General features: G+C 33.8%; 2 protein-coding genes across 4 annotated transcripts in view; one reads left to right on the forward strand and one right to left on the reverse strand.

Annotated features, from left to right (window-relative positions):
* Positions 1 to 204: 204 nt before the first annotated feature.
* On the forward strand, positions 205 to 13,058 carry LOC106665017 (rabenosyn-5). Of its 3 annotated transcripts, none has more exons than XM_014391153.2 (13): positions 205 to 361; positions 458 to 650; positions 2,611 to 2,727; positions 6,556 to 6,696; positions 7,709 to 7,870; positions 10,661 to 10,752; positions 10,810 to 10,949; positions 11,012 to 11,098; positions 11,167 to 11,337; positions 12,134 to 12,233; positions 12,306 to 12,415; positions 12,720 to 12,815; positions 12,884 to 13,045. In XM_014391153.2, exons 2-13 carry the CDS (start codon positions 509 to 511, stop codon positions 12,942 to 12,944), a joined length of 1,419 nt encoding a protein of 472 aa, XP_014246639.1. In that variant the 5' UTR covers positions 205 to 361; positions 458 to 508; the 3' UTR covers positions 12,945 to 13,045. The 3 variants fall into 3 exon arrangements, with proteins under 3 accessions (XP_014246639.1, XP_024084079.1, XP_024084080.1); XM_024228311.1 differs by having other exon boundaries at positions 206 to 361; positions 436 to 650; positions 12,303 to 12,415; positions 12,884 to 13,058; XM_024228312.1 differs by having other exon boundaries at positions 206 to 360; positions 12,303 to 12,415; positions 12,884 to 13,058.
* Positions 13,059 to 16,733: 3,675 nt separating this feature from the next.
* LOC106662103 (neurocalcin homolog) overlaps positions 16,734 to 24,775 on the reverse strand; it is a 325,618-nt gene continuing 317,576 nt past the window's right edge. Inside the window, exons 4-5 of the mRNA XM_014385914.2 lie at positions 24,562 to 24,750; positions 16,734 to 18,993 (exon numbers count right to left, since the gene is read on the reverse strand). Coding sequence (XP_014241400.1) covers positions 18,799 to 18,993; positions 24,562 to 24,750 — 384 coding nt within the window. The 3' untranslated portion in view covers positions 16,734 to 18,798. The remainder of the gene's footprint in view (positions 18,994 to 24,561; positions 24,751 to 24,775) is intronic.

A 24,775-nucleotide genomic window follows, 5' to 3' on the forward strand; every position in this document is an offset into this window, starting at 1 on the left:
TAGAACTAACTAACTGTTGAAAAGTTGGAAAAGATTTTCAGCAGTTAATTTCGACAATGATGTATAAATTAATGTCATATTTATAATGCCAAGGAGTGTTTAATGTTCATGCTATCCAAATAAACGTCGAACATTGATTTCAACCTGATGCTTGGGGCTGAGTGAGCATGAGAGGCATAAGTCTGTGGCAGTTGATGGCAGGTTGTAGACTCTAGTATGTTAACCTTCTGCTAGTACGGTTACTAAACTACTTAAGTAATAATTATAATAAATAAAATTTACTAGAATTGAATAATTACTTTACAACCTTGCGATACTCCCAGTTGTCTGTTTGTATTTAACTAAGCTATGGCCATAACAGGTGGTTTTCTTTTTTAAAGCATGTTGAATTTCTTTCTTGTGTCTAATTATAATAATGAATCTTTAATTCTAAAGAACATTTTATCCGTAATTACAGATTAGTTCAGTATAAAAAGTCTGACAAGTCGACAATACTTATTTGTTCGAAATGGGGGATGCTGAGCCTTCCGAAGTTTTGGAAGGATTTATCTGCCCAATATGTAAAGCCGATTTTGGGAATCCGAGAACACTGTTGTCCCATTTTCAGGAGGAACATTCCGATGAACAGGATTTAATTAAGACATTGAGAGGTATTAAAAATTAGATAAATTTAAGCTTTATTGAAGTTTGTCTTTGTTTCTTTCTCGTCTTATTCCTACTGCACTTTAAGATTTTTCATGCGACGAAGTGGCTTTTTGTTTCGTATGTAGATCATTTCGGTCATTGCTGTTTTACGAGTTGTTTGACGTCTGGCAGGCCAAAAGGATCAACCGATCTAGGATCCGTCAGCCCGCAGGCGTCAAGAATTCTCATAATTATGTCGTATTCGTATGAAACAATTGCCCGCACTACTGCACAAAAACCTGAAGATTGAGCTTTTATTAAATTGCTACTATGTTCTATCAATGCTTTAATCCTGTCCTTTCCAAGCTTAATTTAGTACAATTGTACCAAAAAAAAAAAAAAAAAAAAAAATTGTACAAGAAAGAAAATGGATAGAAAATATAGCAGCTATTTGTTATGGCTTAGAAAAAATAAATATTCAGGGATAATGTTGTTTTTCCCATGATTTTGAAATAAAGTAGGATAATATCTACAAAACAATGAAAATAAAACAATAATAATAATACAGCAAAGTTTTAATTGTCTGCATGTTAAGTATTTTGTGTTTTATAGTTTAAAAATATTGCATTTGAATCATTTGACTGATTTTTTTTGGCCTGGGGGTCTGTGTCTAGCCTATAGTCTTGATTTAGTTCTATTGTGGAATTGACGCTTTTTTTAAATTTCTGTTCACAAGAAAGTGCACAAAATGGCAAAAAGGAGGGAAAATTCAAAAGGTGGGGTTGAGATGTGAAGTTAGTGTCCGAGTGGATCGAAGTCACAATAGCTCAAGTGGTAGAACAGCTGCGTATCTAGCTGAAGGTTGTGGGTTCGAATCCCGCTTGTGTCACTGACTTTTTTATCTCAACCAAAACCTTAATTAATTGAAAAGTGCACAATGTTGACTGTGAAGAATGCACGAGGCGAGCCACTTCATAGGAAACATTTTGGCATCTGGCACTCTGCAGTACATGTTAAGGTAGTTGTTTCCAGTGTTCATATTTGCTTATTCCCCTAAGGGTTAGTGTCACCCTAATGTCTTCTGTTTCGTGTCACTCGTTAAGTTTCTGTTTCAGTTTTTACCATTTTTTTAAGGTGGTAATTAAAGTCACAGCCCAGTATAAATTGACCATGATTGATTTTTAACTTAAACATTACATGTTTACTTATATTTGTTCATTTTATTGGTAGCAGTATGCATTTTTGGGCTGAAAAACATCAAGTGGTCATCACCATCCCTCTGCGCTTTAAACGGATTTTTCCCCCGCTCATCTTTGTCATCGACTCTTTCATATTTTGTCTCATGTTTTCTTAATTTGCTAACCTCTCGGAATTAAAACCAGTTGTCAACTATTAAAAGAACAAGAAAAAGATTTTCATGCTTCCCACTTGGCCTCGGATAGTGTGTAGAGGAACCATCCCTACAATGCCTCGTAAAAAGCCAGTAGACAATGCCATTTTATTAGTTTAATTTTAATTTTTATCATTAGGATTCAAGATTCTTCTTAAATTAATATGAGAAAATCTAGAGTAAATTAATTACATTCATTGAAATAATAATAATTTATTACAAAACATGCTATAAAAATATATATGGATGCAAATTTTCCTTATTAATATTTCATTATCTGTAGATAAGAATTTGTTAAATTAATTTCTGGAACAAGATTTCTGCTGGAAAAAAATGCTGTTCTTTAAAATTAACAGTGTTGGCAAAGCTGTTATTCCAAAGGCCCAGGATAAAATTGAAAATATGATGATGTTTTAGACTTTTGTGTCATTAGCAATCCAAAGTTAGAGCTTTTTTTTCTTCTTCATCCTGCCCTCTGATGTTCAGCTCCAATTCAGGACTCCTAGGCCATTCCTTCATACAATGATTTATTAATTATACATTTTCTATTTTTCTGAACTGTCATGAATGTTGCTTACCTTGTAATTTTTTTACAGATATTTTTGATAAAGCCAAAAAGAAAATACTAAAGCATGAAGTTACAACTGAATTTACTAGTCCAAGATCTACGTCTACAAACAGTTTTGTTTACATCCAGGAATCCCAACAGATGGGTAAGATTGCTAATTAAAAATATTAATGATTAATACATATTTATTTTACACATATTTCTTCCTATCAAAAGAAGTGTCATCACTCAAATGCTTAGGAATAATCTCCGACTGAAAAATGTCTTGGCATGATCACAATAGGTTTGTATTCTTCCTAACTCATCAACAGCTTAAGTAGATTTGTTAAAGTCCATTGGGGACTTGGATACGATGCTCTGGAAATTATTTATAAAGGTGCTGTTTTGCCTATCCTAACATATACAGCACCAGTATGAAGCACAGCCCTCACCATGAAAAATAAAGTAGAAAAAGTAAAATAAAAAAAGTAGAAAATAAAATGTATAGGACCATTTCCTTTGAGCGGCATGCATTCTGGTGGAGTATCCACCTATTGGCTTGGTGATTAAAGGGAGGATGTTTTTTCGACAACTTACGCAAAATCTGAAAAGCAAAGCCCTAATTACAACTTTGAAAAATTATTCCATTAAAAGAGAGAACACATCTGGCTTGACAAGAATATACCCGACATAGATATAAGTGATGAAGAATGCGACCCAGCTGCTTGTACAGATGGTAGTAAAATAAATGGTAGATGACAATCAATTAAGGTTTTTTGAGATGAAAAAAAGTTAATGGCATGAGAGGGATTCGAACCCACGACCTTCGGCTAGATACGCCACTGCTCTACCACCTGAGCTATCGTGACCTCGATCCACTCAGATATCGACTCCCCATCTCAACCCCACCTTACGAGTGGTAGAGCAGCGGCATATCTAGCCGAAGGTCGTGGGTTCGAATCCCTCTCATGCCATTAACTTTTTTTCATCTCAACTAAAAACCTTAATTGATTGTCATGTATTAATTGGTCGAGCGGACCACGAAAATAGTGGAATAAATAGTAGAGTAGGATGTGTCATATAAAAAAGAAAAAAGAAAAAAATAGCATTGAGAAAATCTATACAGTCAAAATCTATATGACAGATTGGTCATCAAATAATCAAGGTGAGCTTTATGCAATAAAAACAGTGTACAAATGAAAAAAAAGAAAGAAAAAAGGCCAAATTACTATAACACAAACAGATAGGTAACGACTATGAGAAAAGATAACAAAAATTGCAAAGAGATAGTTGAAAAAGTAATGAAATCTATTAGGTTCCTGAATGATACATGTTTAAAAGTATATCTAAAGTGGATCAAGGCACACAAAGGAGTTGAAAGAAATGAAGAAGTCGACAACTAGCAAGGAAGCAGTAAAAAAAGTGTTATAGTGGATGGAACCTTGAACAAATGAAAAAAAAAAGACCAAATTACTATAATGCGAGCAGATAGGTAACAATTCTTAAAAAGATCACAAAAATTGCAAGATAGTTGAAAAAGCAATGAAATCTATTAGGTTCCTGAATGATACATGATTAAAAGTATACCTGAATTGGATCAAGGAACTAGTGGGAGAGAAAAGAAATGAAGAAATCGACAAACTAGCAAGGAAGAATCGCTTAGTGAAAGATTGGAAACATCCTTTCAAGAATGCCATGTAGTTGTGTCTTAAACTTAAACAAAATCTTCCCCGAAGAAAAATGACCAGAAGAATGGAAAATTGCACACAAGGGAAAGCAAACTAAACCCTTCTTTCCAATGATTAACTTTGTAACTAATTTTGATGAATAATTGTAAACTGCCCCAGGTCATGGCCGGACATATTTGCAGAATATTTGCACCGATTTGGCATTATAGACAGCCCAACATGTCTCTGCAATACCAGGACAGTCAAACATGGAATCACCTCATCTATCATTGTAAAAAACAAGAAAAGGGTAGATCGGCATTACTAAAACACATTCTACCCCGAGGGTTGGCCTCAAAAGAAGCAATGATAATAAAATAATACTGAAACATACTTTAAATTTATTACGAGCATCAATTTTGAAAAATTATAAATTTAATAATAAACTTTTTTCTTAATAAAGTCTCACTAAATTTTTAATTATGTAATACTTAAAAAATTAAACAACTTAATTCAATATCGTGCAGATGTAATCATGTAATGGAAGCTTGTCAAATATACTCCATTGCATAGTTACTGTGGAATTTTTTTTTTCAAATTGTAATAATTGTTGCATTGATAATAATGTTGCAGATATTTTTAGGGCTGGTAAACTACATTGAACCTCACCAGATCTCTTCTTGCCATTATATTCTTTTCTCGCATTTTCTTTGTCATACTTAATTTTTCATCTGCACCTAGGCCTACATTTTGCTTAACTGTAGATACATACAAATTGCTAGAACTAAATAATAATTAGGGGACCGCGGTAGCCGAGTGGTTAGCATGAGAGACTCTCACTGGTCATGGGTTCGATTCCCACCGTCGCCTCTGGCCCTTTTTTCACAATAACCCCCCCAAATTTGAACACACATATACAAATTGTCACATGGCTAATGTGCATAGTTCATAACGAAAAAAAAAAAATTATTTATTTTGTTGCTACTAATTTTTCTGACACTACAGCCAAGATATATTCACATACGGTTTGCATGTTAAGGTAACCGACTCTCGTTCCTCTAACTTATTACATTTAAAAACACGATAGTCTGGTTAGCATTTACACTGGTCCAGAGTACTTGGTTTCCATCGGGGTAATTGGTAAAGAAGCCACTCATTCACGCTAATAAATTACATCCTCATAGGTGAACTTAATTTATATTGTCCCAGAGTACTCAATGTTCCTAGGAGTACTAGTAGAAGCTCCTCATTCATGCTAATAAATAACATCCAAACGCCAACTTTACTCATACTAACCTCAAGTTCTCGATGTTCCTCAGAGTAATAGAAGCTCCTCATTCATGCTAATTAATAACATCCACACACCAACTTTACTCACACTAACCTCAAGTTCTCGATGTTCCTCAGAGTAACAGAAGCTCCCCATTCATGCTAATAAATTACATCCTCACACTAGACTTCATTCATATTGTCCCTGAGTATTTGATGCTCCTCGGGGTAACAGAAGCTCCCCATTCATGCTAATAAATTTCATCCACATATCAACTTTACTCAGATTGATCTCAAATACTTGATGTTCCTCTATTCATGGTAATAAATTACATCTACACACCAGGCTTTATTCACACTGTCCTTGAGAATTCCATGTACCTTGGAGTAATAGGAGAAGAAGCTCTTTCCATTCACGCTAATAAATTACATCCTCACATTAGACTTCATTCCCATTGTCACAAAGTACTCGATGTATAAGTAATAAGAGAAGAAACTCTTCTTTGTGCTAATAAATTTCATCTCAGACTTTATTCACACTGTCCTTGAGAACTCCATGTACCTCAGGGGAATAGGACAAGCTCCTGATTATGTGGATGTTATTTATTAGCATGAATGGAGAAGCTTCTCCTATTGCATTATTTCTCCTAAGAACACTGAGACCCCGGGACTGAGGATGTAATTTATTAGTGTGGATGGATGAGCTTCTCCTCCTTTAAACCTGACGTACATTGTGTACTCTGGAGCAGGGTGAAGAGGGCTTAATGCTTAATGCCCAGTTACCTGTTTTGATGTGGTTGAGGGTTTTAAGTCGGGATTTGAACCCAGGACTGGCAAATGGGAGTTGGACACTCGGCCACTGCAGTCCCCTTGGTTTGTGGATGTAATTTATTAGTATAAATTGAGAAAACTTAACTTGACTGCTGCATCAGAAAAGTGAATTGGTTAGGAATAAAATGTGGGAAGGAAAAGGGGAACAGTAAAGAATGAGATTGCAATGTTGTTTCCTCGATGTAAATATATGGTAAATGTCTAAAGTTGTATATGTAATATTTCAGGCTTGACTAGATGTCATAAAGAATATTTTATGCAAATAAGAGAAGAGAGACAGCAAAGAATTGCCGTTCCCACAAATCAAATTATAATCAGATTAGAAAAATTATTAGATAAAATGCCAACCGACCCTTCAAAAAGAAAGCGTATGTATTAATTCAAATTATTAGAACATTTATCAAATGATACAATTTTTCTTTACCTTCTTGAGGGTTGCTTGAAGAATAAGCTTTTACCATAATAAAGAAGTTTGGTGAAAAAATATTTTTTTTAAAACAAAAATCACATAAACTTAAAAGTAATTGATTGATTATGTATAAAAAACAATAATATAGATTGAGCAATTAAAACAAGATAACTTTGTTTAGATGCTTGATTGCCGAATTTGTTTTGTCTTTTGAGACTTGTAAATAATAAAAATGTTTAAAAAATCCAATAATATTAACAACAAAAAGATATATGGTGATCGTGATAGCTGAGGTCAATCTCGATTGATCAAGTTCAATCCCCAGCCTTTGAATGACACAATCCGTCATCTACGACTCTTCAAAAGTAGGTGGATGTTAAACAATGTACTACATAGAGTAATTTAACGATATTTATGTAGATAAAAAAAGTGATTATTTTGTTCTACTCTTTAAAAAATATAATAATTAAAATTTAATTAATTACACTTTTAATCTAAGGTCTTGGTTGAGATCACAAAGCAAGTGTCAGCAGGATTTGGACGCAGTTAAAGGTTGTCGAATCGCATCCTGCTCGCGACACTTGCTTTTTCATCTCAACCAAGACCTCAGATTAAAAGTATAATTAATTTAAAAAATTAGTAGTATTAATATTATTATTAGTAATTAATAGGTCAAATATGAATGCTAAATGCATATATGGATTAATGTAATAATGATAATTGTTTTGGATCCCTGATGGGTTGATGAATTTTTAGTTTGGTCGTTTCTGACTACAACGTTATCGATCCTGTTTGGCTGACAAAGCCACCAATGATGGTCATATACTCAAAAGCTTCTGACCAAACTAGGTCCGAAACGACCGAATCAAAATTTTTAACGTTTATAAATTCTGAATTGACAGACTGAACTTAATTTTGTACATTATAGACCTTATCTTCTATTCTTTCTGTTTATTAATTAAATTTTACAGAACATGAAAAGGATGTTGTGCCTTGGATAAATGGTAACGATGTAAAGAGATGTCCCAATTGTGCTGATCTGTTTCATGTTGCCCGTAGGCAACACCACTGTAGAACTTGTGGGAGCGTCATGTGCAGCGATTGCAGCCGGTTTATATCTGTGTTAACAGCGAGTAAGTTCCGTTTATTTTATTTTTTCAGCTTGAAATAAGAGGTGCAGAGCATAGCATCCTTTGAGCAAAACGGACTTGACTCTTTTGACTTTTAGTTGAAGTTTAGCAAACATGAAGTCTCTTGGGTGTTAAAGATAACAATTTTTATTAATCTAATATATTTAGTGGTCTATTGACCAAATTACTTCTTTCAATTAATTAATCTTTTATGTAAGGTTTTTGGCCGCAATGAAAAAGTTAGTTTCACGAGCGGGATTCGAACCCAGGACCTTCAGCTCAATACACCGCTGCTCTAACCACTTGAGCTACGGGCGATCTAACTTATCTAACTTCCGAAGTTGAAGTCGCAATAGCGACAATAGACAATAGCAGCGGTGTATTGAGCCGAAGGTCCTAGGTTCGAATCCCTCTCAGGGCACTAACTTTTTCATTTTGGTCAAAAACCTTACATAAGAGATTAATTTTTATATTGATTTAGCATGAATTTGTGCCAGGCATAGAAAATACTTTATAAAAAAAAGCAACTAAATGTTTATTGAAATCCCACTCTATCTTCTAAAGTTATTAGAATTATGTCATTGGCTTAATTGTAAGTTTTAATAATTTCGTAAACATGGCTCAATTTTATGACCATCATTCAGTTTTTTTTTTTTTTTTTTTAATAGTAAAATTAGTGAATTATAAGATTTCCTCCTGTGGCCTAGGTAATGAATATTTATTTTGGCCTAGTCATTTTGGTCTTTTGCTTGGTACATGCTGGGCTTCAGGAATCCAAAGTTTAAAATCCCTGGATTAGATTATATAAGAGCTGGCTTCTTTATGACCTGAGCACTGTGACCAATATTGTTATTGCACAACTCCATTTTTTTTTATCTTGAGCTCATTGTTAAGCTTAAGGCTTTTTATTAGACACCAAAGCTTTTTCAAGGACTCCTGTGTGTACCCTTCATCCTTCGCACCAACAGAGGAGCTGTTTCTTCTTTTTCTTGGCATTATCTGCCACTCTGAGTATATACATACATCTCCGAAATCTGTAGTGTCCAGTCAGCTTTCCAACTATTATTCTAGTCCTAGCATGTCTTAGATTTAGTAGTTCTGCTGTTAGTTTCTGGTCCTTTGATAAACTTTATTGCACGCCTGTCCTGGGATTCCCACTGATCGGAGTACTTAATATTAATCCATTGTCTAATGGATCTGTGTTTGTGACAGTTTAGTAAACCACAAAAGGGTTCAGAGTCGGTGGTGTCCTCATTGAACTTTCCTTGATCAATTTATCAGCTTCTTCATTGCCCTGGTATCCAGACAAGGGTAATTTTGTTATTTTCTGAATGTCTGACAGTGTTCTAATGCAGCTCCAAACGACTCTGGACTTTTTCGTCGATGTGGCAATTGCCTACTGTATCGCCTGGCTGTCCGAGTAGATGGCTGTTCTTCTACTGACGATCCCCAGCCTTTTTATCTCCCTGGCACAGTGTTCAATAGCCACGGTTTATTTCAGATTGGTGGCATATTGTCCAAGGCTTATATGAATTCTAGTCCTTGGTTTATGCATAACCTGACCCATGTTTGGTTTTGGATCCATCTGTAAACCAGATATGGTCGGCATTAACTAGCATCCCTTTCTCCTAGTCTGCTCTACTATTTTGATTATCCCTAGAGTTCTGTCTAGCTGAAGCTTCCCTCGGAGCTTTAGTTGCTCCTTATTGTGTGAGTAGGCTATTGGAACTTGTCCCTTTGTGGCTCTGGACTCTCCCTGGATGAAGATGTGTAGTGGTGGTAGACTCACAAGGACTTCCAAGGCACAGCTGCGGGGGTTGTCCTCATTGCCCCAGTGATGCTCAGACACGCGTCACTGAGCAGTACTGAGGATCTTGACTGCCCTTAGCTGTAACGTTTTTAAAATCCCTGGAAGAAACTTTAACAATGTCAGATATGCAGCTGATACCACTATACGGCTGAAAGCGAGGAAGAGTTGAGGAGCTTTATGACGAAAGTGAAAGAAAAAAGTGCAAAAGCTGGGTTGCAGATAAACCTCAAAAAAAAAAAAAAAAAAAAAAAATGTGGCAACCAGCTTGACTGGAAAAAATAGAGGGAGAAAAAGTGTAGACACTACAGTCTGTATTTGTAGGTGCAATGATTACAGCAGATGCTGACTGCAGAAAGGAAACCAGACGATTTCTACTTCTTAGGATGAGCAATAGCACATCTTGATAAAATAGTTAAGAACAGAGACATCGCACTGACAGCAAATGTCTACAAAATTAAAGCAGTGGTATTCCTAGTAGTAACCTACGGCTGCCTGCGAGAACTGGACCATAAGGAAGATCGATACTTTTGAAAATTCTGAGAGTGCTTTGGACAGCTAATAGATTAAACCTGTCCATACTCCAAGGAATAAAGCCACAACATTTGAGGGAAAGATATGAAAGGAATAGTTGAAGTACTTTGGCCACATAATGAGAAGGATACTCTGGAGAAGAAGCTGATCCTAGGGAAATTGGAAAGGAAATGGAAGGGACGACCAAGGGCAAGATTGATGATGATGACAGACAGGAAGCTCTGGTACGGGCTGGTCCAGGTCAGAAGCAACTGAACAAATAAACAAAATCCCCGCTTGGTCTGTCAATTTTCATCATTTCACTATCTTCAGAGTTTCTTTGTGAGAAGACTTGACTTGCAATGTGTCGGACAGACCGAAATGACGGATAACAACCGAATTACAAATCAGTGAATGTTTTAAATATTTTAAAAATGTTATTTTCTTTTATAACGTGTGTTTAATTTTTGTAGTAAAACTATTAGAAAAAACTCTTCCTGATGCGCCCTTGGAATCCAACGGGGGAGAACACAGCCACATCAGGTTATGCGTTCATTGCTTAAATGTAAGTCTAAGTCATAATTGAGCTTTTTTTTCTAAATAATGTACACATTTGTTACAGTTACTAGATATTCGCGAGGAGAGGAAAACTTCTAAAAACGTTAATCCGATAATTAGCCAATTTTACAAAAGGTTGTCGGAATACAAAATTGAAGCGGATAATTTTATGGCCGACTATAGGAAAATGTGCGCTTCTTTGAAGTAAGCGATTCAACTTAAAAGCGTTCCAACATAAATAAATAAGCATTGCTGTAATTTTCCAGTTTGGGCGAATCCACCTTTAGTTTAGAAGCAGCGCAGGAATTGAAATTCAGCCTGTTAAAACTCGCGGAAAATATTGAAGCTTTAAGGTTTTCATCAAATTTTTGGGTTTCATTAATAGGCTTGAGAATGTTTATTTTTAATATTAAATTTACAGTTCTAAAATCGCTATATTGGGAAAGGACGCTGAGCATCCTCCTCAAGGCTTAGAGTTAAGATTACAAACAATGATAAGAGATGCCACTACGATGTATCTAAGAAACCATCTATTAAATCTACCAGAGTTACCGACTGAAGATGAATTTCAGAAAATTCAAGAAAAAAGAAGGTACATAATACAAAAAATTAATCAAATAGCATAATTATTCTGAAATACTGCACAGCTGTTTTTTTTCTCTATAGTTGATATATTTATTTTAAAATTTTGTGTAGTTAGGGGTCTATAGTTGATGGCCAAAACTGTTAAGGCGTTGACATCGTGCTTATCACTGTAAGGTAAATCCAGCGGCCCTGCATTCAAACCTATCATACTTTCGAATGGGCTTTTTTTTCAAAAACCCCAGCACCCTGATATTAACTCTGCTGTTTGCAAACCCTCATTAAAAAAATAAGAAAAATAAAAAAAACTTCAAAAAAAATCTACCATTGATGAAGTAGATCATTTAGTGCTTATCACTGATGGGGTAGTTGCCTTTAGTGTCCACTACCAATTAGGTAGATGCCTTTAGCGCCTACCACTGATAAGATAGATGTCTTTTGTGCCTACCACTGATAAGATAGATGCCTTTAGCGCCTACCACCAATGAGGTAGATGCCTTTAGCGCCTACCACCAATGAGGTAGATGCCTTTAGCGCCTACCACCAATGAGGTAGATGCCTTTAGCACCTACCACCAATGAGGTAGATGCCTTTAGCGCTACTACCAATGAGGTAGATGTCTTTTGTGCCTACCACTGATGAGGTAGATGCTTTTAGCACCTACCACGAAGGAGGTAGATGTCTTTTGTTCCTCTGGAATTATGCAATATGTAATTTTAATTTATAGTCTGATCATATTATATTAACATGTTTTAGTACGTTATGAATCAGCTATTAGTGAAATTAAATATATTATGTATCTGTAGGCAAGAGATTACTGCTAAAATACAAGAAGAAAAGACAAAACAACAAATCAGAACTCCGGTCAATCATTCGACGAAATATAACGGTCCATCTCCCCAAAAGGTAGATAATGGCTGCAATATAAATTTTTTTTTAGTATTAATTTCATTGATTTTATTGTTGTTTATGTAGCAGGCTTTAAGTAAAGGCCAAGGTTGGGTGCCAGAAACCAAAAAGAGGAATGAATCTGATGACCCACTTATTGAACAGATGAATATAATTAGAAGTTATATTAAAGAAGCAAAGTAAGTATAATCATTAATTAGTGATCTTTAGCGATTTCGATTAGATTTAAAGTTTTATCTAGGGGAGGGCTTGGTTTTTCTGCCTGAAAATTAATAATGAAATCATGACATGATCCTAGTTCATATTGTATCTCTAGGTTAACAAAACATTATTCTGTACTGTACAAAAATTTGGTAACTTTACAAAATCTTATATATACGAGTTGTTTATTTTTAAAGAACATAATCCTGTTTCTTCTTGGATGTCAGTGGAAAATAATTAACTTTTTGATTCTTATTTTAATTAAATGGATATTTATAACAGGCTTGCCCATAAGAATGACGAAGTCGCTAGTTTGGAAGAAAATTTGCGCGAGTTGAAGAAAGAATATCTTAAAAAGCAACAGCAAGATGAATTCAAGTAATACATACAACATTCTCTCCTTTCTAACAATTATACATTTTTAATTGTTTTATATTATTTTTTAGTTCATCTGTGGACTCATGTGATACTACAAGTGAAACTAGTACTGAGGAAGGTGTTAAGTGAAATTAACGCCAACCACGCTATGATTTGTTAATGATTTTTTTTTCATAACAGATATTACTCATCCATACTAATTTCTTTTGTTACCTTATTAGCAGTAAAAACATATTTTTTATATTTATAAGATATATTCTATATATATTCCTTATGTTTATTTAGATAAATACTCAATTTGTAAATATCTAGGGAAAAAATAAATATTATTTAATTAAGGAATTTTATTAAAACCTGGCTTTTAAAATGATACCTTCAGGAGAAATGTATTATGAATTAATTATTTTAATATAAAATAAATATGTTATACATTTGCGAGAGCTGTCTTCTTATTCTTGCTTTATGCTTCAATGGTCTCACATTTGCCACACTAGTGGTCAGCCCATAGCTTTTTAAATGATAATATTAAAAAAGAAAAAATCATCAAATTTAGTATTTGATCTATGAAATATAACTAATGTAATAATAATAAAAGCCCAGTATAATAATAAAAACCAAGTTACCCATATTTGCTTAGTGGCCATAATTATTCCAATTAATTATTCTTTTTATGTTGAGATAAAAAATTAGTGTCACGAGCAGGAACCACTTGAGCTATCTTGGCTTCAATCCCCTCGGACATCAACTTCTCATCTTAGGTGGTTAGAGCAGTGGTGTATTGAGCCGAAGGTCATGGGTTCGAATCCCGCTCGTGACATTAATTTTTCATCTCAACCAAAAACCTTAGATAAAAAGAATGATTAATTGGAATAAAAACAATATTTTGTTAATACCAACTTTTATTTTATTTTTTATCAAGTTATTCTTAAGCCAGAGGTTGTGGGTTCGAATCCCGCCTGTGACAAATTTTTCATTAAAAAAAAAATTGTGTAAAATTAATTGAGTACAAAATTGGGTTAGTGATGTGACAGTGCAAGGAAAAAGCCATTTGCTCTTCCCGGAAACAGAGGGGTTTACATCCATCCAGTTGGTACCCATGAAGGTGTATTTCAAAAGAATAATAATCGGTGACTCAACTGTGACAAATGAAGCGTGCACGATTTTATCCGGTTTGAGTGTACATATCTGGGAATACCTGGAGAGATATAAAGCAAAGATCACCTAATGCCAGCCAAATGCTTGAGTCTACTACGGGAGGTGGATATTTATCCACCCCCAGGCAGTACTAAAGTATAATGACTATTAGGACCATATAGTCCTCACAGACAGATCTACTGTACATAGCAGACACGATAACAGAAAATATGAAATTTTTATAATAGACAAATACTACCAGATAACCTAAAAAAATGCATAAAATTCGAGTTTTCTTCTGATATTACTGCCCAAAGGAAAGTTAAGCAGTGTAGAGATGGTGCTGTTTATGCTATTATCCCAACAACATTTAAAAGAGGTAGGAATTCACCATGGAATTCCACAAATACAAAGGATAGTGATCCGCAGAATAAGTAGAACCGCCAGGTTCCAAGTTTCACAAAGGAATCGCAATATGGTACATCAACGGATCGAAGATGGAACAAGGATAAATAAGGAATAAAGGGCTGAATCTTACCATAGCAAAGCCCCTTGGACTACTAACGTCAACAATTTTACACGCTACAATGTATTGGCTTTAATAAAGAGAAATATGAAAGGGGCAGACAACCAATAAAATCACTAAAAGCTTATGCTTTCAACTCCAAACTTTGGGAAAAATACAAGATTAACTTGGTTGGTTCTGGGACATGAAAGCACAAAAAGAAATGAACAGGCTGACTAACTAGCCAAAATAAGGGTAACTCTCTGACCCATGGGGCCAGCACCACAACTAGGTGCACCGGAGTGGGTGTTTAAGTTGGAACTGGAAAAATGGCTTAAGGAAGAAAAACAGGCAGTGGACAAAAAGCATCAGGTATGAAGCAAGTCAGATTTATACCCAAAGAGAGTCAGGCAGCTGCAAAGGCATAGAGTGCCTAAAAAAATTTCTCAAAACGAAAGAACTCTCTCTCATCAGGTAGACTTTGAGAAAAATTATAGGCTCTTACCAACAACCTAAAGAAGATGGGGAAAGCAGAGAGGAGCACAGTTTTACATACCCAAATACTGTCAGGTAGCTGTAAAGGCATAGAGTGCCTAAAAATTCTCTCAAAAAGGAAGGCAAAGGAACTCTTTCTCAGCAGGTAGAATTAGAGAAAAATTATAACCTCTTACCAACAACCTAAAAACGATGGGGAAAGCAGAGAGGTGCATAGTTTTACATACCCAAAGACAGTCAGGCAGCTGTAAAGGCATAGAGTGCCTAATAATTCTCTCAAAAATGAAGGTGAAGGAACTCCTCTCTCTCAGCAGGTAGAATTCGAGAAAAATTATAACCTCTTACCAACAATCTAAAGAAGATGGGGAAAGCAGAGAGGTGCACAGTTTTACATACCCAAAGTTAGTCAGGCAGCTGTAAAGGCATAGTGCCTAAACTGTCTCTCAAAAAAGAAGGCGAAGGAATTCCTCTCTTTACCTAACTACTAACAAAAGAAGGTGGGCAAAGCAGAGATCGAAATATGCTGACTCTGTCAGGAGGAACCAGTGACATCGGCCATATACTTTGTGAATATGAAATGCACTGTTTCAGTACAGCCAATTTGGCAAGGCAATTCTTTCACCATAAGAAGTGCATGAAGAGACACCAAGGAAAGTGCTTAATATTATAGGAAATCATGCATTTTCCTAGGCTATAATTTATGGGGGTTCCACATAGGTCGCAGTGGAGGAAAAAAAAGAAAGAAAAAAAAACAATGATCCTTGGAACATGTAGACTGCCAGATTTGCATTGAGAATTCCTGAGTCAGAGCAGTAACTGGATCCGAAATATTTAGACAGAAGGCACGATAGTCTGTTTAGTGTTAGATGATACAGATCTTGGCATTGCTAGTTCTGAACAAAGAAATTTGAAACCATTTATTAAAAACTTAATTATGCCAGATTGTAAACATCATTAACATAGTTTTGCCCTGATGAACTTAACTTAAAACAGGTCGAAATGTTGGCATTTAATTGAATTTTTTAAGACATACCAAGATCCAGATTATTCACAACTTCTAAGTGTGTGACAGTATGAAAGTTGACAGATTGGCTGGAAAAAGCTCTCTTGCTTCAGCCACGAAGTTCAAAATATAAAAAAACTAAAAGCCCAGTCTTCTTTTGATTAAGATATGTATAATAAAATGGTCGACGGGAAACACAAACTTTTCAAATTAGAAGACTTTTTAATATCACTAACATCCAAAATCACACAATAATGTTGAATAATGTTTTTTTATATAAAATCTGATTTCTTAATACTGAAACAAAATAAATTGTTTTGTAAAAGAGTCAACAGAAACATTAATATTTGAATAAAATGTTTTACTTTTTAAAGTATATAAGTGTACATATGCATTTTAAAATAGCTGAAAAGTACATTACTGACAAAACTAGTTCTAAATATGCAGAACTAATTACAGTGTAGTGATTCTTTTACTTCAACAATATAAAACACCCACACTGTAATATAATTAAAAATATTAAATTTCTCTCATTTTATACTTTTATTATTAGGCCAAAGTACTTTCAACCCAATTCGCTATTCTGAATATTATTAGTTTTTTTTTCAACAACTATTTTGGACATTATGTTGAACTTCTTTTCCTCATTCTTTATCAGTCCTAAACTATCGAATCAAATATGACTTCTAGAATTTCTGACTAATATTACATTTCAAATACACCGGAGCTCAGTTCGAAACTATTCATGGATAATTGAGGCCATGTATAGTTATGAATAATACACTTATAAAATTATTTATTTATCTTAGAAGAAAAGGCATCATTGTTTGTCAAATTACACTTATTACTTATTAATAGTGTACATTTCAGACAAAGACAATCTATAATTATATAGATAACAATAATATAACAATTGTAAAGACTCGTGTACCATTATTAAAATTTACTCCCAAAAAATCAATAGTAATATAATACATAGGATACGGAATCCTAGTTTGATAAATAAATAATATGTAATCACATAGTATCTCTAAAAATTAAACTAAAAACTAATATAGAGTAACAAAAAGTATAGTAGCTTACAAGAAGGTGTAAAATTTGCTTAACCTTTCATTTAGCAATATCAGATAAATAATTTATTTCAGTTTTATATATATTGTTTATAACTATTCGTTTTGATTGTTTACAGTATTGCAATAAAACAATCATTATTGCAAGTCATGGTAAAAAAACAAAACTGTTACACCTTTGTAATTAATAATCACAGTAGTAATTATTTTATTTATATTATACATTTATAATAGAAGATAACAAGTAAATTTGAATGCAAGACTTTAAAATGTCAACATTTAACACATCAAATATTTTTATTTTAAAACTCGTGTGCAAAAATTTATGGATAGTGCTATCCAAGAACAATATTATTATTTATTATTAACCATTATGATTACTGGAAGCCTTATGTATTCAAGAGGAAAGTAAAATTATTAACAAATGCAAAGACACACATATAAAAAAAGAATTAAAAATAAAACTTTAAATTTTAAAACTGCTTCACTTGTACAATAATTTTTTTTAATAATTGTTTTTTTAAATATTTTAATTGAAGGAGACTTGTAACCATATTAAACAAACTACAAGATGGTTATGCAACACTGAGAATGTAGTGATATGAAGTGTTGCGTTGTGCATGGAAGGCTAAGGCCACAGCCAAAAGTGAGCAATTGTCCAACCCCTTTTCATGTCGAAAGTCTGAACATTCCTTCCCTTTCGTATATTTAATCATCGATTGGAATAGTTTTTTCTATCTTTATTTTCTGCGTATTCTCTTGGGGGGTGTCTTTTTGCCGTTTTTTTGTTTTCTTCGTTTTATAAGAGATGGGTTCCTGAGATGGGGATGAGCATCGCTTGCACACAACTCTATCCTTCCATATGGGATCGGGTTCGTTAAAAATAAAATTGACACAATTTTCCTGGACCTTCACTTCCGTTTGAATCCCGAATAATCAAATCACACAGTGACGGTTGTAACTAGTGCTTCCCAAATTCTGTCCAGGCGTCTATTTGAGTCTACTTAAAAAAAAAAAAACTAATCTTCTCAAAGAACTTGTTTACAAATCTATTTAAAAAATTGAACTTTTTTTCAATAATAACATTTTGTCATAAAATATTATTTTAACTTTGAAGTTAATAATTATATACAATTTATTTTTTTAAATATTAATGTCTACCTTATGTTATTCAAATTTAAATAAAAAATATATTATCATATAAAATAATAAATCAGACTGATGAAACATGAACGAGGAAGACTCAAATCCCCTGGGTAAGAGAGGAATTATTATATGTATATTATAAGCCACCTCCTTCAAACTAGATAAAAATCTACATCATTCTAAAAACTACAAATTGTTTATAAAATAATAATAAATAGTAATCACAGGAACAGCTTCCCTACAATTTTCAATTGTATTTTTTTTTACAACACACTAATACACTACTATATTATTTTTACATTCAATCTGTAATCAGCAGAATGTTCGTTGTTGTACTATTAAAAGTAGACTCAAATAAGATCACCTGGTAAAAAATGGGAATTAAAGTAAAAGATTTTTCACCAAAGTGAGACTGACGTTTTTAAATATTTTTAGCGCTGGTGCTGTGACAAGCCTTTTTTTTATATATATTTTTTTTTTTAAATAGAATCTATGCTGATTTCATCAAATATGCATTCTTTCATATATCGATACTTAAACTTTTTCTGAAACAATGTAACTTACATAGAAAGTAAATTAGAAATAACTTAATTTGTACATTGCATAATTGAATCTGCATCGTTGGTTAGCTCACTGGGCTTGTGTTTCGCACTGTAAAAGCCTAACTATAGATGGATCGCTTTTCGCCCCTTCGATAAATTCCTCTAGAGACAGTTTCCCGTCTTGGTTTTTATCCATTTGGCGGAAGATTTTATCCGTTCTCTTCTCTGGGGTCGACTCATCTTCTGGCATCTTCATGACTGATCCTACCATTTTGTAGATTGCCTAAAACATAATCTATTATCAGGAAAAATCATTTTAAAACTAGATACAAATTAAAATCAAGCAGGTTCATATATCAATGATTATTACTAGGGACCAGATTTATAGTTAAAAAAAAAAAAATATGTGTAATAAAAAAACATTTGGTTATGCATTGTTTAAAAGAATTTTATTATTTACACATATTTGTTGAATAATGTGTAAAAAGGAAAATATAACGAGTTAATAAAATAAAAAATAAACCTTTAATATTCAAAAGTGTTTAAAATAATGTACATTTTTCAATTTTTGTAAATAAAAATGTATATTTATAGTCCTAAAAATTCTATAAAATAAAAACGCATTTTTTAAATGGTTAAATTATATTAAAAGGGTGAGAAATAAAAAATGACATCTCATTTTCTTGGAAATTGTAATCCCTTATAGGCTTTATTTTTTTTTTCCAAATCCAATTGGCAATTTGAAGAAGAGGACGCTCTCTCTGAATGGTTCTAGAAATTTGAAGCCAGTGACGTCAGCCTCGGGAGGAAAGAGGGTTCTGGATGAAAATCATCATTCGATTAGGAAACTCTAATCCATTGTAACCGCCCTAATGAAAAGAACTCGGGAAACTGCAAGAGAATGGAATTTCCCAATTTACCATAAATCATAGAGTGCATAACTTGGGGGAAATGAATCGCTCATTAATAGATGAGTCGATCATTGAGCAGGCACGATGCCGAGTTGAAATTTGTCAACATCTTTTGAAAAACCCAAACGACCTTAGGTTCATCAAAGGAATAGTTACTTGCGATGAAAAATATTGGAGCAAGACCGAGAAACAATAGCTAGACTGCAATCAGCCAGCTCTGCCAGTTGCTAAACAAGGGCAATTCGGCGAAAGACGACGCTTTCTGTATTTTGTAATTACGAAGGCATAATTCATTATGAGTTCATTCTATAAAATCAAACAATTGCTTCAAAACTTTATTGTGAACAGTTACAAAAATGTGTGATGTTTTGACCAGCATTACTCAGAATTAGTAAATAGAAATCGGGTTTTGTTTCAACAAGATAATGCCCGATCACACTTCTTTACACAGGGGGAGGGGAAAAAATGGGATGGAATCGAGCTTCTCCTCACCCTGCTTACAGTCCAGACCTTCTGACTAGCATTTGATCTGGTCCATAGCTCATCATCTTCAAGGGAACACTTTTAGTTCTCTGGCATAATGAAGTTGCAAACTTCTGTTCAAAACCCAAAGAGTGGTATTGTGAAGGATTCCAACACTTGGCCTCGAGATAACAACAAACCATAGAACACAATGGTATATACTTTGAATATTAAAAAATTATGACTCACTTTTATATATTTGGAAAATGTAAAAAGTGGTAAAATAAAAATTTCTTTTGTCCTAAAAAATCTATAAAATAAAAAACGCTTATTTTAAAATGGTTAAATTACAAGTGGAATTATATTATATGGGGCATCAGTAACCACAACGGTTTTTAGTGTTGACAGGGCGCTTATAATTGTAAAATAAAGTGGACCTGCATTTGAACATGACATAGTTACAGTTAATTTTTTTTTCCAAAACACCGGCACCCCGAGGGTTCTATTAATAGTTCATCTAAGGGTATAGTTGAAATACCCTTGTAAAAAAAGTTATTTTTATGACAACTTTATATATTTGTAAAATGTGAAAATGTGAAAAAGTGATAAAATAAAACTTTTAAACTCAACTTTAAGACTAAATAAAAGAAAAAATCGGGAAAAAACGGCGCTGCACTACGTTAAACCTGCACGACCGATCCGTCACGACGGTTTTAATCTATTCAAGCGCCTTGCTAACTGAAAATGTGTTGAAATTCAATTAATTAAGGTTTTTAAGTTGAGATAAAAAATATCAGTGTCACGAGCGGGATTCGAACCCACGACCTTCGGCTAGATACGTCGCTACTCTGCCACTTGAGCTACCCTGACTTCGATCCTCTCGGACACTAACTTCCCACCTCAACCCCTCCTTTTGAATTTTCCCTCCTTTTTGCCATTTTTCAAGCGGACCACAAAAAATAGTGAATTTAATGAATTAAAATGAAGTATATTTCACTAAAGCTCTCCGTGGCCATTTCAATTGTAGCCGAGAATCAAATAGATTACACGACATTTGAAAAATGGCAAAAAGGAGGGAAAATTCGAAAGGTGGGGTTGAGATGGGAAGTCGGTGCCCGAGGGGATCGAAGTCACGATAGTTGAAGTGGTAGAGTAGCGGTTATCAAGCCGAAGGTCGTGGGTTCGAATCCCGCTCGTGCCATTGACTTTTTTATCTCAACTAAAAACCTTAATTATTTGTAACATATTAATTGGTCAAGCGGACCACGAAAACTAGTGAATTTAATAAATTAAAATGAAGTATATCTTCACTAAAGCTCTCCGTGGCCATTTCATTTGTCGCCGAGAATCAAATAGATACACTACATTTGAAAAATGGCAAAAAAAGCGAAAATTCAAAAGGTCGGGTTGAGATGGGAAGTCGAAGCCGAAGGTCGTGGGTTCGAATCCCGCTCGTGACACTGACTTTTTTTATCTCAACTTAAAAACCTTAATTAATTGAATGATATTAATTGGCCAAGCGGGCCACAAAAATAGTAAATGGGTTGAAAGTTTCTACCGGACCAAATATCAAAGCAATACTTAATGGAATAAGGAGAGATCAAATGTAGGCGAATTGTGATCTAGTTATGCTAAAAAAATTAATTAATTAATTTAAAAAATGAAATAGGAAGCACGACTCTTGAACGTTAAACCTGCACGACTGATCTGTCACGAAGGCAAATTTGCCTAGGGCATAGCTTTAGTATAACGTTCTACTTGCCGAACTTCACCATTTTCATCGACTAGGGTAGAAATGGGATGGTAAATAAACAAATTGCCATTGGGGAAGAGAAGCCAAAATGCTACAGACAACATATTTTTTGTTTACGAGGATTTTGTCCTACAAGTATTCCAAAAGTTAAAACCTCGTTGTTTTCTATTAACGAATTTTTCATGTAAATTAATTAATAATTTACAGACTAATAGACTTTTAATTAAGAATTGATAAAAATATTCTATTTATCAAATATTTAAGGCCTTTTAACAAGGCATGGTAAAAAAAGGAAAATGTTTTAAACATGGGTATTATTGTAAATATATAACAAATATATAAAATAAAAATCAATGCACGTTTAAATCTTTTATAAATTTTTTTTTAAATATAACATAAAATAATGTGATTAATAATGAACGGGGTATATTTAACAAATTAATGAAGGTAAAAGTCTCATAAAAATCAATGGCGGAGTGATCCGAGACAGTACGGAATTCAGGTGGGAGAGCCGTTTATGACATTCCAACCGCACGATATACACTTCAGAGAAAGAATTAGGAAACTTTTTAAAGATTTTTGAAATTTACGGAGATTTTCAATAAAAAATATTCCAGTAAACGAAAGGTTTCCAAGAAAAATTAATCACATGAGAAAATATTTTACTGTTGTGTTTTCTTGTATTGTTTATTATTATTGTATAATAATGTATTTTTAATGAGAAATAACCTGCTTATTGATATCATAGAAACGCTGGTGTATAGAATAAATAAAATGAAATACTCGGGGAAAACACGGCGCTCGACTACGCTAAACCTGCACGACCGATCCGTCACGACGGTTTTAATCTATTCAAGCGCCTTGTTAACTGAAAATTTGTCGAAAGTTTCTTTCTTCCCGACGTACCAAATTTCGCAATTAAGACAAAATGGAATCAGGAGAGATCAAATGTAGGAGAGTTCTAAAGTAATTATGAAATTTATACGAAACCAGCAGCATTCGGCTCGAGGAAAGGGCTCAGCGCTGTGTACAATAAAGTTCATCCTTGATAACTAATTAATTATGTTCAATATATTTGGTTGGATTGGATACAATATATTCGGTGGATCCAATGTACATTGGACCATATCCCCGATCCCAGCAAATATATGGTGAATATGTGATGGTTATCATTAATTAATTAAATTCACTAATTTTGTGGTCCGCTTGACCAATTAATTAATTACAATTAATTAAGGTTTTTAGTTGAGATGAAAAAAAGTTAATGGTACGAGCGGGATTCGAACCCACGATCTTCAGCTAGATACGCTGCTGCTTTACCACTTGAGCTATCGTGACCTCGATCCACTCGGACATCAACTTTTTTTCATCTCAACTAAAAACCTTAATCAATTGTAATTAATTAATTATTTGTTTAAAATTGTCTCATGTGTTTTTGAAGACATTGAACCTATTTGATGTACCTATGACTTCAACTTTTTCCTTTTGCCATCAGCTGATTTTCCATCTCCGTACAGGTAGTAAAACGATAACAGCCTCATTTTACGTACCTATTTTGGTTAATCCCGTGTGTCGGCTCAAATTGATACCACCACTTGCTGGGCGCTTTCTCACAATTCAACTTTGGTTGATCAACTAGTTGAACGAAACTGGCCGTGAGAGCCTTCCGGTCAAAAAATGGATAGAAAATTTTCAAGTTGAAACATGATTAAAACGTGTGACCATCTCAGTTGACTGTTCTGTGCTCAGCTTTTAAAACTGAGCATGTTGCATTGCTTTGTTTTTATTGATAAAATATTAAAAACAGAAAAATAATGCTTTGAACAATCGAACGATTAAAATGGCATCCTCATATTGAAAAAGTCCAAGAAAATTAAGTTTAAGAAACATTTTGAAAAGAGAAGAAATAAATAATAAGATAAATGCAATACTTTAATCAAATTCGATGAAGCAAATGCTTTGTTTTTATTGTTAAAATATTAAAAACAGAAAAATGATGCTTTGAAAAATCGAACGATTAAAATGGCATCCTCATATTGAAAAAGTCCAGGAAAATTAAGTTTAAGAAACATTTTGAAAAGAGGAGAAATAAATAATAAGATAAATGCAATACTTTAATCAAATTCGATGAAGCAAATGCTTACTTTAGTCATTTTTTTTTTATGGAGTTTGGTCTGTGAGTTGGTGAACTCATGTTGAACTGGCACACGGGCACTACTGGGGTTTTTTTGTTTGAGTTATTCAAACGCGTTTCGGCATAACTCAAACAAAAAAAACCCATGAGTGAAGACAGACCCAGTAGTGCCTGTGTGCCGGTTCAACATGATTTTTATTTGGTTATTTCGACCCATTTCTTGAAGTGTGATGCGGTGAAGGGTTTTTTTTTTTATGGAAGATTGGATTATTTTATAAATTTCTTCATCAGTAAGATCTGACATTCCTAAAACACCTATTTTATGAATAAGAAAAGATCAAATATAAACCAGGAAGGAATCAGAAAATATTTATTGGCCACCATGGAATTTGCAAATTATATTTTTATTTTATTACCACCTACAACTTTTATATTTGTTATTAATTATTTATTAGTATATGCCAAGTGGTAAATGTATTTTCCAATCATCATGGGGTAAGATTATGAAGTCTTTTTTACTTTCAATCCGCTCACATTGGACTCTGAACGATAACTGTTGATAAAGTTAAAGATATAAATGATTTTTCTCACCGTAACTATTTCAAGCATTTCTTGTCGAGAGATGAAACCATTTCCATCAAGATCGTACATACTAAAGGCCCATTTCAACTTCTGTTCCAGTTTCCCTCTCGAAGTTACAGACAGGGCGCAGAGGAATTCCCGGAAGTCTATCGTACCGTCGGCGTTGGCGTCAAACGTACGAAAGACGTGTTCGGCGAACTTGAAATAATTTTACAGACGTGAA

Source organism: Cimex lectularius, unplaced genomic scaffold (genome assembly GCF_000648675.2).
Source record: "Cimex lectularius strain Harlan isolate CLEC.00 unplaced genomic scaffold, Clec_2.1 scaffold1, whole genome shotgun sequence".
NCBI classification, from domain to species: Eukaryota; Metazoa; Arthropoda; class Insecta; order Hemiptera; family Cimicidae; genus Cimex; species Cimex lectularius.

Bases quoted from the DNA above. Each gene is read 5' to 3' on its own strand.
- LOC106665017 (XM_024228311.1), top strand. From the start codon at position 509: ATGGGGGATGCTGAGCCTTCCGAAGTTTTGGAAGGATTTATCTGCCCA. The intron at 651-2,610 runs GTATTAAAAATT...ATTTTTTTACAG, and splicing joins TTTAATTAAGACATTGAGAG to ATATTTTTGATAAAGCCAAA. The intron at 11,338-12,133 runs GTACATAATACA...ATGTATCTGTAG, and splicing joins AAAATTCAAGAAAAAAGAAG to GCAAGAGATTACTGCTAAAA.